This window comes from Neoarius graeffei, chromosome 6 (assembly GCF_027579695.1).
Source record: "Neoarius graeffei isolate fNeoGra1 chromosome 6, fNeoGra1.pri, whole genome shotgun sequence".
Lineage (NCBI taxonomy): Eukaryota > Metazoa > Chordata > Actinopteri > Siluriformes > Ariidae > Neoarius > Neoarius graeffei.
The window spans coordinates 34,013,309-34,030,226 of record NC_083574.1 but is presented as its reverse complement, the minus strand read 5'-3'; the positions used below and the strand labels follow the sequence as shown (position 1 = coordinate 34,030,226).

The 16,918-nt window shown below is 39.7% G+C and overlaps 1 protein-coding gene across 1 annotated transcript in view; it reads right to left on the bottom strand.

Moving 5' to 3' along the window:
• LOC132887853 (SH3 and multiple ankyrin repeat domains protein 2-like) overlaps positions 1–16,918 on the bottom strand; it is a 264,197-nt gene that overhangs the window by 131,472 nt on the left and 115,807 nt on the right. Inside the window, exons 12-14 of the mRNA XM_060923589.1 lie at positions 16,526–16,639; positions 14,465–14,546; positions 790–872 (exon numbers count right to left, since the gene is read on the bottom strand). Coding sequence (XP_060779572.1) covers positions 790–872; positions 14,465–14,546; positions 16,526–16,639 — 279 coding nt within the window. The remainder of the gene's footprint in view (positions 1–789; positions 873–14,464; positions 14,547–16,525; positions 16,640–16,918) is intronic.

Genomic DNA, 16,918 nt, shown 5'->3' with positions numbered 1-16,918 from the left:
TGAGAACTGTGAGAAATGCAAGATGATCAACATTTCAGGGTCTCAGAAGTCTGGATAACTATAATTGAGATTAAACCTGCATATCTTTGTGGCTTTGGAGAACAAGCATTAAGGGACTACAAACATACACATGAACTGAAAAAAGCAGTTATTACAATAGGTGTAGCTGTTGTGGTGTGTTTCAGCAGGAGTGTCAGATAATAGTGATGATGATAATGGTGTTAATGAAGATGATGATGATGATGATGATGAAGGTGAGAACTGAGATGAAAATATCTGGAGTAAAACTCTGGATTAATGATACAGTATTTTGTATGTTTGGTGTGGGATGATGATGATGATAATTTTGAAGGAGTGACCTAATATGTAGACTTAACTGACGCATTCTCTCAATCTGGATTACTAATCCAGACATATTTCTTGTGTCTGATAGTTTAATGTGTGTGTTTTAGAGTGTTTGATGTGTAATAGTAGGATTAGAGTTATCATGTTGATAATGTTGATGTTGATGATTATGATGAGAATGATGATGATGATCAAAGTGTGAACCTAAATGTGGGCTGGATTAGCATCTGATCTCAATCCAGATTGCTAATCTCTGGATTAATGGCATGATGTGGGTGTTGTGGAATCTTTGGTGTCTCATTAGAAGGACAGATCTAATGATGATGATGATAATGATGATGATGGTGATAAGTGAAATATAATAATAAAGAAATGATGTGGGTGCCTGAGAGAAGATTTGTGAGCTGGATGTTGATGGTGATGAAGGTTGGAACTCTGGCTTACCTTTCGCTCCTCTCAGCACGAAGCCAAATCCCTCGTTCTCCTTCTTGTGCAGCACCACGGTCTTTTCATCGATGGCGCAGTCGCTGCGGAGGAAATTGCGAACGTAGCGTCCGTTATTGCATCCCATCATCCTCATCATGGCCACCGCCTTGCGGCCTGAGTGCAAGTTCATCATGATGGTAGGTAAGGGAGGACGGACAGGAGGGATGGAAAAGATGGATGGGTGGATGGATGGCTGTGTTTCAAATTAATGGAGGGGTTAATGCATCCTCTCTTTTCCTCCGTCCCTCGGAGAGCGAGTCGCTCACCGAGGCCTCGTCGCTAAAAACAACCATCACCGGCTCGATGAATAAAAGATGAAATAAATGATGAAGAGCGGCAGCAGAGGAACGAGAGGAAATGTAGAGAGGAAAACGAGTGCAGGGAGTGATGGCGGCACACAAGCGCAAGGATCGTGTGTGTGAGTGTGTGTCATCAGCAGCCAAGAAGCAGCGGTGACATTTTCATTCCTGCGATCCTTTTGGCAGCATGAAGAAGTGAGTGTGTAAGAGCAGGAGAGGATCTCTCTCTCTCTCTCTCTCTCTCGTTCTCTACCCCCTCCCTTGCTCTCTCTTGTTCACTATCTATCTCTCTCTCTTGCTCTTTTACATAACATTGTGTATTACTCAGTCAGCATCATTTCTAGTTTGAACATGTATATACACTTTTATTATACAGTAATATCAGTCTAAAATAATAATAATAATAATAATAATAAAGTAAATAACTTTCATCTTAGTAATAAAACTCATCATACGTCTATAAAGGTTATAAATTGATTCCTATATGTGTGTGTGTGTGTGTGTGTGTGTGTGTGAGAGAGAGAGAGAGAGAGAGAGAGAGAGAGAGAATAAGTGTATATGTGTGAGCATGAGTGTGTGTATGAGTGTGTGTCTATGAGTGTGACTATGAGAGACTTCTGCAGTCCTAGCAACAGAGCGGAGGATGCTTAGTTGCCCTGGCAACCAAGTCTGTTTTTTTAAGATGCCGTGCTGATGGAGGTTCGGGTGATCATGTGATCTAAATTATACACACACAGGTGAATTTAATTCTCTGACAGTGTTTTCCATCTCATAAGACAGGCAAATGACTACATAACTTTTAAAATCCACATAAAACCGTTTCCTTCAACTGAGAACTGTCATGAGTATATTTGTAGAGTTTTGTGTTTTTGGTCTTACACACTAGATGATCAGGCAAAGATACAGTAAGCATGATCCCATCATCACCACACAGAAATGGAGTGAGATGCTGTACGTGCCATTGGACTTATTTGTTCTTTTCATGTGCCGATACAAAGTGTGAGAAGCTAGAATGCAAATTGTGGATGAAGGTGTGGTCAGCAGGGTTGCAGTTTTTATGCCATATTGGGATAGTTTATAAATAATCTGAGGCCACCATGAGCTTGTTTTAAAACAATAACTGGAATTAATCAATTTACGCAAACAAAGGGGATGGGTAAATTCAGACATTGTATTTATGATGTACAGAACTATTTCTGTGGTAAGACACATTGCAGAGATTGGGAAAGGGAAAGAGGGATTATGAAGTGGAAAATGTCCATACTACACAATGGCAAAAAAGTGTATTGCAGATATTCTCATCTCATCTCATTATCTCTAGCCGCTTTATCCTGTTCTACAGGGTCGCAGGCAAGCTGGAGCCTATCCCAGCTAACTACAGGCGAAAGGCGGGGTACACCCTGGACAAGTCGCCAGGTCATCACAGGGCTGACACATAGACACAGACAACCATTCACACTCACATTCACACCTACGGTCAATTTAGAGTCACCAGTTAACCTAACCTGCATGTCTTTGGACTGTGGGGGAAACCGGAGCACCCGGAGGAAACCCACGCGGACACGGGGAGAACATGCAAACTCCGCACAGAAAGGCCCTCACCGGCCACTGGGCTCGAACCTGGACCTTCTTGCTGTGAGGCGATAGCGCTAACCACTACACCACCATGCCGCCTATTGCAGATATTGCAAATCAAATATTTGTGCACACCACAGTGAAGGATAGATTACTGAAAAGGCCTACAAGGCACAGGCCAGAGGGCCCAAGGAGTCAGAGGACCCTAAGGCTTTATAAAGCCTTTGCATAAATTCACTCTTATTAATGACCCAGATTCAAAGAGCCAAGGCTCTCCCTCTCTGAAAACTTGAAGAAAGCCTACACAAATCCTTAACATCACAAAAAAGATCATTAAACCTTCATTAAACCTTCAAATTGAGTGTTCATCAGTTTTCTGTCAGACCTTGTGGGCTGAATCCTCTGTATTTTGTTAACATGGTGCAGACTTTGATGTACGTCCTTAAACTTCTATTTCTTTCTGATGGTTTGTTTGTAATATAATTGAATATTGTATGTTGATTTATTTTAAGAAACTCAGTGTTATCTAACACAGTGTTTCTCAACCACTGGGCCATGAAATGCCATCTAGTGGGCCGCAGACTTTTTTTCAAGTTGAAGGTCATTTTTGCTCATAGTAGGGTACAATTGCTGAGTTGCATCCGACGTCACATCCGCCTCGTTAAGCTACGGTCACACTACAGCTCGCGATGCTTTGCGATGGGTTATCGATGAAAATGAAGCATTTTGGTGGCGATGCATGGCAATATACAGGTGAGCTAAAAGTTGTGGTTAGACAGTAGGTGAATGCTTGACTGTCACACCTTTGCGCACTTGAGTCTGGCACAGCTCAAGTGGCTGCACGCACTCACGGAGTGCATTGTGCATGCGCTTGGGACCCAGTCGTTATGGGAAACACCTGATACTAATTTGAGTGCAATCAGCAGCACATGCAGATACGGAAGCTGTTTTCACAGAGGCTTTGCAAAGTATTATCATTATCACTGTCACGTTTGTTTCTAGCCATGTTTATAACGCTGTTTAAATATTTTGCTCGATGATTCTACTTTGTTTTCGGTTGTGTTTTGTTTTTATAAATATCATGCTTTCTAAAAAACACTCTTCCTGCACTTAGATCCGTCTACTGCCATCTATTTTGTAGTGTCCTGATCCCCAGATCTTTAACCCAGCCACATATAAAAAGTTGTACTCCTCCATGCTCTTCCAGGTTTTCATCTGTTTATCCGTGTAGAACGATGTCTGCAGCACCAGGTAGTTTGAGATGTCGGGGAATTCAGCAGATGGATAATTTTCCAACTCATAGGAAAAATCCTTCTTTGTTAACGTGTAAGGATCTAATCCCATTGAGTGGTTTCTATATCCACTTCTTTTGAGTATACTTCTTGGTTTTAATAACTTGATTGTTTGCTGAACACAAACATGGCAATAGATAGTTTTCACATGATGTCACAGAGTCGGGGATTCCCTAGCGGTGTCCATCTTGTGGGTCAAGCTTACCGTACGGGTCACTGAGCACACATTGTAATGCGCGAGTACAAAGTCTTCAAAAGAACCCAAGAAGGCTATTTAAAGCTAGCAATGGTGCACACCTGTTGTATTCACGGCTATCGTAATAGGTCAGATGATGACGTCAAGCGGAGCTTTTATGGAATTCCCACTGTACGGGAGCACGAAGGTGAGCAAACAAAGAAACTCAGCATACAAAGGAGAAATCTATGGCTTGCAAGACTCAACCGCAAGGATTATCAGCCTTCCAAACACAGCAAAGTCTGCTCCGATCATTTTATAAGTGGTAAGTTGTTTAAATAAACAATCAATTGTGTTTAAGTTTGTTTTTGGTAACCAAAACATCGTGTAAACAATCTCTGGAGGATGCCTAACTGGAACTGACATGGTACTGTAATACCACTAATGGATGTAAAATTTGTCTTAAATCAACTCGATATTATACACACACATATATTTATATGCAGTGTTGAGAGCTCTAAAATTCCAATGTTTACATACCTTGGCTGTAATTAGGACACGACTGTCACTTGGTTTTATATGGTGGACTTCACGGACCCAGCCACAGAGAAAATAATTGTATGACTCCAGCGACTTGTATGCTTTGAGGTCGTCAAGTGTGTAGGCACTTTTACTATTCCCGAAATAGTTCACAATATCAGGGTACGATATGGATGGCAGCCCTGCATAGTCATTTGAAAATGCATCTTTGTCCACTTCGTAGGGGTCAATTCCCCCAATCAAGGCCAGTTTGGCTGCATACCGTTGTCGGGAGATGTTGTCCAATGTATCCATATACTTCCGTTTGCTTGATTTTGCCGACATTGATCTTTATTTTAGAAAACTGACTATATAACTTTATAAATTCGTCCGAGATAATGTAGCTGGTAATAGCGATGGTCCGTTTTGTTAGCCCCACAAGATGGCGGCTGGAGGGCGTGCCCCGGAATGCCGTGACGTCAGTGAAAACTATCTATAAGTTCTTGTGTTAATGGACCAGACTCCACTTTTGGATCATTATTCCCTTTTGACTGAGAATGCCCTGCATGCATAGTTTTATATTGGCTTCTGGCACATCCATACAGTTTTAAATACAATACATACAATTAAAAACACTTTGTTTTATTGCATTTATTTATTTCCTGGTCTTCTATCTGTAACAGTGAGTGATGTTGCATCCCATAATACACTTTACAATAGATTATTAGGTTCTAATAGAATAGATGAGCCAAAATAATTGGGGATCTTTGTTGGGCACCAACTTGTTACAAGTATGAATAGGTGGGCCTCAAAGCAGAAAAGGTTGAGAACCTCTAGTCTGACATGACACCCTGCCTATAGCAGGAGGTGGGTGGGGGGCAGGTCAGGTCAGGTCAGGTCAGGTCAGGAGAACTGCTACTGGTATCCTGTAACCCAGTAGTACCTGCTACAGGGTCGGGGTCCCAGTGACTAAACCGTCTCCCTCACTGACTCCTTGGAGTATGGTGAAGTAGGTGGCTGGACACCCTGCTGGAATTAAATACAAGATCCATCTAAAGGGCACCAGCTCAGGATGATGGACATGATGAATATAATGGACATGATGATGAACATTTTGTGGATATGTGCCCATAATCTGTCCCTGACCATAGTGCACTTGTATTTCATTCTAAGACTGAGGAAAATACTCTCTTTTTCCACTTCCCAATCTTTATGGTCTAGTTTCAGGTGTTTTTGAGATGGCTTGGAAATTGGAGAATTAATTGTTCTCCAATCCTCCATTTTATTCCACGAACTCATCCTTCATCTCTGTGTAACACTAAAAATGCAGATATGGACACACGTAATCACTGAACATCTTTCACTACAATAACTTGTTTATGTTTTAACTTTATATATATATATATATATATATATATATATATATATATATATATATATATATATATATAAAATACACAACCCCGATTCCAAAAAAGTTGGGACAAAGTACAAATTGTAAATAAAAACAGAATGCAATAATTTACAAATCTCAAAAACTGATATTTTATTCACAATAGAATATAGGCAACATATCAAATGTCGAAAGTGAGACATTTTGAAGTTTCTTGCCAAATATTGGCTCATTTGAAATTTCATGACAGCAACACATCTCAAAAAAGTTGGGACGGGCAATAAGAGGCTGGAAAAGTTAAAGGTACAAAAAAGGAACAGCTGGAGGACCAAATTGCAACTCATTAGGTCAACTGGCAATAGGTCATTAACATGACTGGGTATAAAAAGAGCATCTTGGAGTGCCAGCAGCTCTCAGAAGTAAAGATGGGAAGAGGATCACCAATTCCCCTAATTCTGCGACAACAAATAGTGGAGCAATATCAGAAAGGAGTTCAACAGTGTAAAATTGCAAAGAGTTTGAACATATCATCATCTCCAGTGCACATCATCATCAAAAGATTCAGAGAATCTGGAAGAATCTCTGTACATAAGGGTCAAGGCTGGAAAGCCATACTGGGTGGCCGTGATCTTCGGGCCCTTAGATGGCACTGCATCACATACAGGCATGCTTCTGTATTGGAAATCACAAAATGGGCTCAGGAATATTTCCAGAGAACATTATCTGTGAACGCAATTCACCGTGCCATCTGCCATTGCCAGCTAAAACTCTATAGTTCAAAGGAGAAGCCATATCTAAACATGATCCAGAAGCGCAGACGTCTTCCCTGGGCCAAGGCTCATTTAAAATGGACTGTGGAAAAGTGGAAAACTGTTCTGTGGTCAGATGAATCAAAATTTGAAGTTCTTTATGGAAATCAGGGACGCCATGTCATTCGGACTAAAGAGGAGAAGGACGACCCAAGTTGTTATCAGAGCTCAGTTCAGAAGCCTGCATCTCTGATGGTATGGGGTTGCATTAGTGCATGTGGCATGGGCAGCTTACACATCTGGAAAGACACCATCAATGCTGAAAGGTATATCCAGGTTCTAGAGCAACATATGCTCCCATCCAGACGACGTCTCTTTCAGGGAAGACCTTGCATTTTCCAACATGACAATGCCAAACCACATACTGCATCAATTACAGCATCATGGCTGCATAGAAGAAGGGTCTGGGTACTGAACTGGCCAGCCTGCAGTCCAGATCTTTCACCCATAGAAAACATTTGGCGCATCATAAAACGGAAGGTACGACAAAAAAGACCTAAGACAGTTGAGCAACTAGAATCCTACATTAGACAAGAATGGGTTAACATTCCTATCCCTAAACTTGAGCAACTTGTCTCCTCAGTCCCCAGACGTTTACAGACTGTTGTAAAGAGAAAAGGGGATGTCTCACAGTGGTAAACATGGCCTTGTCCCAACTTTTTTGAGATGTGTTGTTGTCATGAAATTTAAAATCACTTAATTTTTCTCTTTAAATGATACATTTTCTCAGTTTAAACATTTGATATGTCATCTATGTTCTATTCTGAATAAAATATGGAATTTTGAAACTTCCACATCATTGCATTCCGTTTTTATTTACAATTTGTACTTTGTCCCAACTTGTTTGGAATCGGGGTTGTGTGTGTATATATATATATATATATATATATATATATATATATATATATATATATTATATATATATATATATATATATATATATATATATATATATATATATATATATATATATGTGTGTGTGTGTGTGTGTGTGTGGTCAGAAGTTTACATACAGTGACATGAATGTCATCTTGGATATGAATGTCATGGCAATATTTGGGCTTTCAGTAATTTCTTTGAACTGTTCTTTTTCTGTGGCAGAATGATTGTAGAGCATACATCTTTAATTTAAAAAAAACACTAGAATTTGGTGCACAAGTTTTAATTTTCTTTGGGCTTTCTGAAATCAACACAGGGTCAAAATTATACATACAGGATCAAAAATTTACATATGCTCCCTTAAATTATTAATTCAGAGGTGCTGAAACTTCTAAAATGTCTCTTATCTTGCCAAGGCTGAGGTCTCTTAACTTCCTGTTTGTGATTATGATTGACTACAGCTGGTAGCTTCTCTGTGCCTTCATAAAAATGTTTTTTTTTTTACAGCACTCATTGGATTGACCAACACACAGTAAAATTGGAAAGTCCAAGGAGCTCAGTGCAGATCTGAGAAAGAGGATTGCAGATATACACAACTCTGGAATGTCTCTTGGAGCCATTTCTAAACAACTGTAAATTCAAAGATCAGTTCAAACAATTGTATCCAAGTTATTGTGAGGTGTAGTCACTTTGCCAAGCCACTTTGCTTCAAGAAAACTCAAATTGTCACCCTCAGCTGAAAAGAAATTGGTTTGGATGGTCAGGAACAACCTGGGAACCATCATAGCACAGCCCTGCCATGAACTGGAATCTGATGGATCACTGTTTACAGTTCAGATCACCATGGACTAAGAGGCTGCTATCCAAGAAATAACCCCCTGCTCCAAAATTGACACCTTCAAGCTTAACTAAAGTTTGAAGCTGACCACACAGACAAAGAAAAGGCTTCTGGAGGACAGCTGTATGGTCAGATGAGAGAAAGATTGAGTTGTTTGGCCACAATGACCACCATGTACAGAGGGACAATGTACCAGCTGGTGGTGGTGGTAGGATCATCATGCTCTAGGGCTGTTTTGCTGACAGTGGAACTGGTTCATTGGACAAAGTGGATGGAATAATGAAGAAAGGGGACTACCTCAGAATTCTTCAGCATAAACCATCAGAAACTTTCAACCTTATTGAAAATATATGGACTGTGCTTATAAGTCGAATCCATGCCAAGAATTAAAAAAATAAATTAATTGAACTCTACCAATTCTACTATGAAGAGTCATGAAATATCCAACCAGAATTCTGCCACAGAAAAAGAACAGTTCAAACAAATTACTGAAAGCCCAATTATTGCCATGACATTCATATCCAAGATGACATTGATGTCACTGTATGTAAACTTCTGACCACAACTGTATAATATATAAGGCTACATTATTGCTAGCTACAACTATTGCAGTACAGATTTCTCTATCATTCAATAAAGCCTTGTTGACCTTAAATGACAATTTATTTAAATTAACTTTGGGTTAGTTAATTACCAACCAACAACTGTCCACTAACAGTCATAGGAACTTTCCAAATGTATCTCTAGTAATAACACAAATATTTGAGCCACAATTATTGATCTATTCAGTCTTTCTTCCTCAGATCCCTCTATCTCCTCCTGTACTCAGGCAGCAAACAGTTTCAGTTCATGCAAAATTTAATGCCACCTTCTGTCAGTGTAAAAAAAAAAAGAAGGAAGAAAGAAAGAAAAAAAAAACCCAGATGAATATTTAACGCAGTGTTGTGTTTCAGCCCCCCAGGGAAAATTTGGCTTGAGTTTGAGGAAGAAAAAAAAAACAGGCTGAATTATCTCATTAAAACCCAATCTTACTGCAGCGGCACATTTGGGTCAGTGCTGCAGAGACATAGATATTATAAATGTCTGTATCAGAAACAACAAGCTGGGCTTTTCAGCATTTTCTGATGTCACTGTCAATTTTGCAGTCTCAAGAACACTGTGTGTGTGTGTGTGTGTTTATTGGTGTTTTATGCATATTTTTATATATGACTAACTGGATGGAAAATACTACTGACAGTTCATACATCCATACATTATTTCTGGCCTATTAATTTTGCTCTGCATATAAGGAAACACTGGAAAGGAAAGAGAAGCTTGATGAAAGTTTTGTCTGCTTATTATCCATAATCATCTTCTTCTTCTTCTTTGTTAGATATTATTCATTAAATGTGGTGCCTTAAAATCTATTTGAATATTTATTTTCCTCTGGTACTTCAGTGCTTAAGTAATTCATCCATCCATCCATCCATCCATCCATTCATTATCCATACCCGCTTATCCTGTATAGGGTCGCGGGCAAGCTGGAGACTATCCCAGCTGACTATGGGCGAGAGGCAGGGTACACCCTGGACAAGTCGCCAGATCATTGCAGGGCCGACACATAGAGAAACCTCACATTCACACCTACGGTCAATTTAGTGCCACCAATTAACCTAACCTGCATGTCTTTGGACTGTGGGGGGAAACCGGAGCACCCAGAGGAAACCCACACAGACACACAGAAGGGCCCCCATCAGCCACTGGGCTAGAACCCAGAACCTTCTTGCTGTGAGGCGACAGTGTTAACCACTACACCACCGTGCTGCCTAGTGCTTAAGTAATAATATTAAAATACAGTACCATTACCACATACCATTCTGGATATCACTTGAAATTATTTTAGTCACAAAGGTAGTTAGTTAGGTAAAATGATGATGAGATTAAATGATCACTGTGTGCTAGCAACAGGCCTCAAAAAGTACATAGTACAGTGCAAAAAGTATTAAGCGCACTAAATTTCATATAAAATTTGTCTATGTTTCATTTATGCGTGGAAGCATTAGTACATTAATGCAATAGGAAAGAAAAAAACATATTTCCAATATATTTCCAAAAAATTCAGTTAGTCAATTTTATTGTTTAGTACTGAACCATATTAAGTAATAGACCATGTTTTGGATTTTATCTGCAGGGACAGAAAAATTGTAGCAGGTTCTTTATAAAACCTGGAACAACATCAAATATCAGCAAATTTCATTAGAAAACTGCATGACAGTTTATCTACAGGAAATTAAGTTTTAATAATGTTTTCTCTTGTTTTGTTTTGTTTTTTGTTCAAAATGGAAATTATATTGATACTTCAAAACTTCATTCATCTTCATGTTGAACAATGTCTTTAGATGTGTATAAGCACTTTGCAAAATTCTCAGCATTAAAGTAAATTAATCATTCAATTTCACTCTTCATAATTAATTTCACCTTTGTTGAACTAAATATAGTGGAGAGCATGGAGACTTGGGACGTGGGAGACTTGGGACAGTTTGTATTCCCATCAATTAATTCCAACTCATCAGGTTTTAGATTACATCAGAAGTTAGATGTTGCCCCTGAGTGTAACCTACTTCCTTTGGAGCCACAAAGCTGGACACTGCAGTAAGGTCTGTGCAGTTTGATATTTTTGTCAACAAAAACTTGTATTTTCCACTTCGCAGTCCACCTCCATTCTATGGTGCAGTGTACACTGGTGAATTCAGGATTTGTTAGGAATTAAAGTATGTAGCCTAGAGTTACCATATATAGTATCATTTATTAAACTTAAATTCTGGAGGAAAAATATTTCAGCATTTGTTTTTCAAAATGGCCAGATGGGGAGAGTTGGGACAGTTCATCATATTACAGATTTTTTTCTTGTAGTTTATAAATATAAAATTGTTTAATTTTTTTTTTTGTTAAAAATGTAGGAATGTACCTGCATGAGCATGAAACTTATTTCATTCCTTCTTGAGAATGGAACTGTTTTGTCAAGTCAAGTTTTGGGTAAACTGACATTTTTCTATCGCTGTACCATCACTGGGTGTTGGTACATATAGGCTTAGAGTGTGGATACATAAAGAAACCCATCGAGTTGTTTTCTGATGGTTTTGGTCCTGTGTGCACCTACCACCATACCAGTGTTAGTAATTGCCAGTCATACACACCACCTAGTGGCCAGTGTTAGTAATTACCAGTCCTAAACACTGCCTAGTGGCCAGTGTTAGTAAATACCAGTCATACGGTACACACTGCCTCGTGGCCAGTTTTATTAGTAATTAACAGTCCTAAACACCGGGCGGCACGGTGGTGTAGTGGTTAGCGCTGTCACCTCACAGCAAGAAGGTCCGGATTCGAGCCCCGTGTCTGTATGGGTTTCCTCCGGGTGCTCCGGTTTCCCCCACAGTCCAACGACATGCAGGTTAGGTTAACTGGTGACTCTAAATTGACCGTAGGTGTGAATGCTTGTCTGTGTCTATGTGTCAGTCCTGTGATGACCTGGCGACTTGTCCAGGGTGTACCCCGCCTTTCGCCCGTAGTCAGCTGGGATAGGCTCCAGCTTGCCTGCAACCCTGTAGAGCAGGATAAAGCGGCGAGAGATAATGAGATGAGATGAGACGAGACACGCCACCTAGTGGCAAGTGTTAGTAATTACCAGTCATACACACTGCCTAGTGGCCAGTGTTATTAGTATTTACCAGTCATACACACTGCCAGTGGCACGGTGGTGTAGTGGTTAGCATTGTCGCCTCACAACAAGAAGGTCTGGGTTTGAACCCAGTGGCTAACGAGGGCCTTTCTGTGTGGAATTTGTATGTTCTCCCCGTGTCTGTGTGGGTTTCCTTCCACAGTCCAAAGATATGCAGGTTAGGTTAATTGGTGGCTCTAAATTGACTGTGAGTTTGAATGGTTGTTTGTGTCTCTAGGTGTGTGTCAGCCCTGCAATGAGCTGACGACTTGTCCAGGGTGTACCCTGCCTCTTGCCCATGGTCAACTGGGATAGGCTCCAGCTTACCCCCGGCATGGGATAAGCGGTTACAGATAAAACAAACACACTGCCTAGTGGCCAGTGTTAGTAATTACCAGTCCTAAACACCACCTAGTGGCCAGTGTTATTAATTGCCAGTCATACATGCCGGTAAAGAAATAAAGCAAAAGAGGCTGGCTATGATATAACAAAATTTTACAACCCAGAAACAAATGGGAGCTCTGCTTTTAGGCAGTGCCTAAATCTATATATTACAGTTTATATGTTACAAGTTTTGATTATAAATAAAAATTAAACTTGTAGGCCTAGGTATTTTATTTTTGTTCCATGTCTCCCCACTATGTCCCAAGTCTCCCAAAATAATGTCCCATTTCTCCCCTCAATGTCTCATGTTTCCCTGCAAAAAAAAAAGACAGAAAAGGTGAAGCCTGAAGGCCAGAATATATGACAAGCTGAGAAACTAATGTTGTGGTAAGAGGGTCTAATAAATATTTTCTAATGCAATATGAATGTGACGCTACCTGCAAAGAGTTTCACACAATCTATAAAAGCTGAAAACTTGCTCCCAGTCTCCCCGCTCTCCCCATATATCCAATGGGCCTCATTTATCAATCTTTTAGTAAAGTTGTTTAAAATAAATATTTGCATAAGTCAGATTGAACACAAATTTGCCAGATTTACAAAAAAAGAAAAAATCCCAGAAGCGATTATCTTCTTCATTCTCATGTGCATACGGAAAGTGCAAAGCTTATTCCTGACACAGCTCATTTGCTATTAGTGACACCCACAAAACTACATAAACGGTAAAGCACACAGAGGGCTGGAAACACGAAGTTACTACCAAACAGTGCAAGAAAAGATAGAATGGCAGAACTGGAAATTATTTTGCCTCACTTCTGTGTCAATAAAGAAGTTTTAGTAGAGTAACAGCACAACTGGGCGGTACGGTGGTGTAGTGGTTAGCGCTGTCGCCTCACAGCAAGAAGGTCCGGGTTCGAACCCCGTGGCTGGCAAGGGCCTTTCTGTGCGGAGTTTGCATGTTGTCCGCGTGGGTTTCCTTCGGGTGCTCCGGTTTCCCCCATAGTCCAAAGACATGCAGGTTAGGCTAACTGGTGACTCTAAATTGACCGTGAGTGTGAATGGTTGTCTGTGTCTATGTGTCAGCTCTGTGATGACCTGGCGACTTGTCCAGGGTGTACCCTGCCTTTCACCCATAGTCAGCTGGGATAGGCTCCGACTTGCCTGTGACCCTGTAGAACAGGATAAAGCTGCTAGAGATGATGAGATGAGTAACAGCACGAGTCAAAATCTAACGGCAAATTAGGTATGAACTGAGGTGACAAGAAAATGGTGTGAAAAAAAAGATTGACTCTGTGCCCTGATGATTATGCACACCAAGTATGTCACACTGGAAAACTGGTACATTACAATTGTTTTAAGTGTCTTGGCTGAGGTGCTAGCTCTAAAGCGTTGCACAGCGTTAAAGGAAGATGCTGTGGAAAATAGAACTGGTTTATAAACCAGCTTTCATCCTCTAAAAATTATTGCAGTCTTATTATTAATGCAGGTAACGCATGCTGTGTTATCCTTAAATCTAACTGCCACCTTAACCTCAGTGACCAAAAGGAAGTCTTTTGGCTATTTTAGATTTCTATATAAAAGATCTGTCAGATATACCCATGCTTATGGGGACGTTTGGACACCAAAACCACACACATGCGCATGCACACACACACACACACACACACACACACACACACACACACACACACTCATGTGTGTGTGTTGTATATGCCAGATATATGATATGACTTATATCATGTTATGAATTAATATAGATTTATGTGATCACCATACCTGGAAGCATCAAAGCTGTCATACGATCCCACAGTGTAATGCCTGAACAGCTTCTTTTTATCTGTCCGATCTATTCGGCTCTCTGGGGAAAAACAAAGCCATACAAACACTTTATCATCAAAACATCATCTCATCTCATTATCTGTAGCCGCTTTATCCTGTTCTACAGGGTTGCAGGCAAGCTGGAGCCTATCCCAGCTGACTACGGACGAAAGGCGGGGTACACCCTGGACAAGTCGCCAGGTCATCACAGGGCTGACACATAGACACAGACAACCATTCACACTCACATTCACACCTACAGTCAATTTAGAGTCACCAGTTAACCTAACCTACATGTCTTTGGACTGTGGGGGAAACCGGAGCACCCGGAGGAAACCCACGCGGACACGGGGAGAACATGCAAACTCTGCACAGAAAGGCCCTCGCCGGCCACGGGGCTCGAACCCGGACCTTCTTGCTGTGAGGCAACAGCGCTAACCACTACACCACCGTGCCGCCCCTCAAAACATCATTGTAAGTAAAAAATATTAGTGTTCTAAATGAGATTTTCAAACTAATTGTAACTATTACTACACATGTGGTTTAGGATAATATAGAGCGGCGGCTACAATTATTGACAGTCCATAATTATCGACACCTTTTCAGATTTACCAAAAGGCGAGTTTCAGTCACAACCGTTATTATTGGTTAATCAATCAATGAGAATGCACCCTTTGATCTTGTCATCTGATGACACAGCTTGTTACCTGAGATGGAATTTTTTTTAGTACAATCAGCAATTTGAGGAAAACCCGGATGTTATCATCGCAGGTAAGCATGGTGGAAAGATCATGGACATGCTTTTACTGATCAAATTCACCGATATTTCATGAAATCCTTATCGAAACCTACTTTGTTTCTTACTCTTTCATTTCACAGTCGCCATTTTGTATCTAAACGTGCATTTAAGAAGTCACGTGAGGTGTCAATAATAGTGATCACTGTCATTGGTGTCCACCATTATCGACACCCTGTGGAATTAAGTGACATTTACAACTGCTGTGTATCGATCTTTGTGTAACATTGTTGAAGTAGATGAAGTACTTTAAAAAAAAAAAAAAGTGCTGTGGTTTATAATTTTTTTTCTGATTCATAACAGAATGGAATGTTTATAAAGTATTTGGAGTCCTATTGCAATAAATAGAATTAGACCAGAATTAAATTCCAAGCATATAAAAAATTATATGCTTAAAATATTCAGATTTTTCTATCCCATTCAGAAAATATGCTTTTTGCAGTTTGTTGTAAATACCTACCACATATTACAATATCAGTAGAAATGTTATATTTTGGTTTGAGGAATGATATGCGACCTTTGACCTGCATTTTCATGTGGTTACAACGTCAATCGCCTGTTGAGATTTATTGGTAAACTCCAAAACTAGAAATTAATACAAACAGCAATGAATGATTAACAAAATGTGATCTGTGAAAATACTTAGAAAGTGGGTAGAAAGTGGAACAAAAAGATTTTCTGACACAGGTTAAACATTATCAGTTCATTTGCTTACAAACATTAGAATTACTTCCTTATTTAGTCTACATAAGCACCAACATCGATATATTTCTATAAAATATATTTTGTACGAAATATAAGTCTAAGTAAAACAAATTTTAAATAAAAACTATGTTTTGTTAACTTAATATGACATACCAATTTTTTTTAAATAAATAATCATCTGGATGTCGATAATTGTGGAACGGTGTCACGTGATTGGACAAGTTAAATAATTGGGAATCAACTCGTTTTTTTTTTTTCTAGTGGAAGTTTGAATAATTATTCATGCACAGTTTATGTGCTGAAAGTCTTTACTACTTTTGCAATGGCCAAAAGATCATTAAGGTGTTGATAATTGTAGCTGCCGCTCTAGCTAACTTATATGGTTTTCATTAGACAACAATGATTTGAATATTTTCCATTTAAATTTTTATTATAGTTTATTTCCTCCTACTGTCCACATTTTAAAGCTGCATTATCTACACACACACACACACACACACAGAGGTGTATAGACTTACGTGGTCTGTCCTCATTAGTTTTGGCAGGAATTTCTTCCACACAGTTAGCTGGAAACCAGCCGACACGGCCTCGAGCGCTGCCTTCCCAATAGCCACCTTCACCAATGCTGAGGACTGAGACAGCCAACAATCAATTCACTGTTCTGCTCTGAAATATTGATCTGCTATTTAACCCTGAGACAAAGCCAGCCATTCACTTAATTTTGTAACCAGTGTACACCTCCAACACACATTATTGATTGTTGTAGTATATTAATGACTTTTTCACTACTGAAAACACACAAGCTGTGTCTCAAATACTGTGATCTAATACTTGTTTTAAAAATTATTAATACAGGGGTGCCACACTCATTTGACGACATTACACATAATCCAGTGTCAAGTAGGAATTGT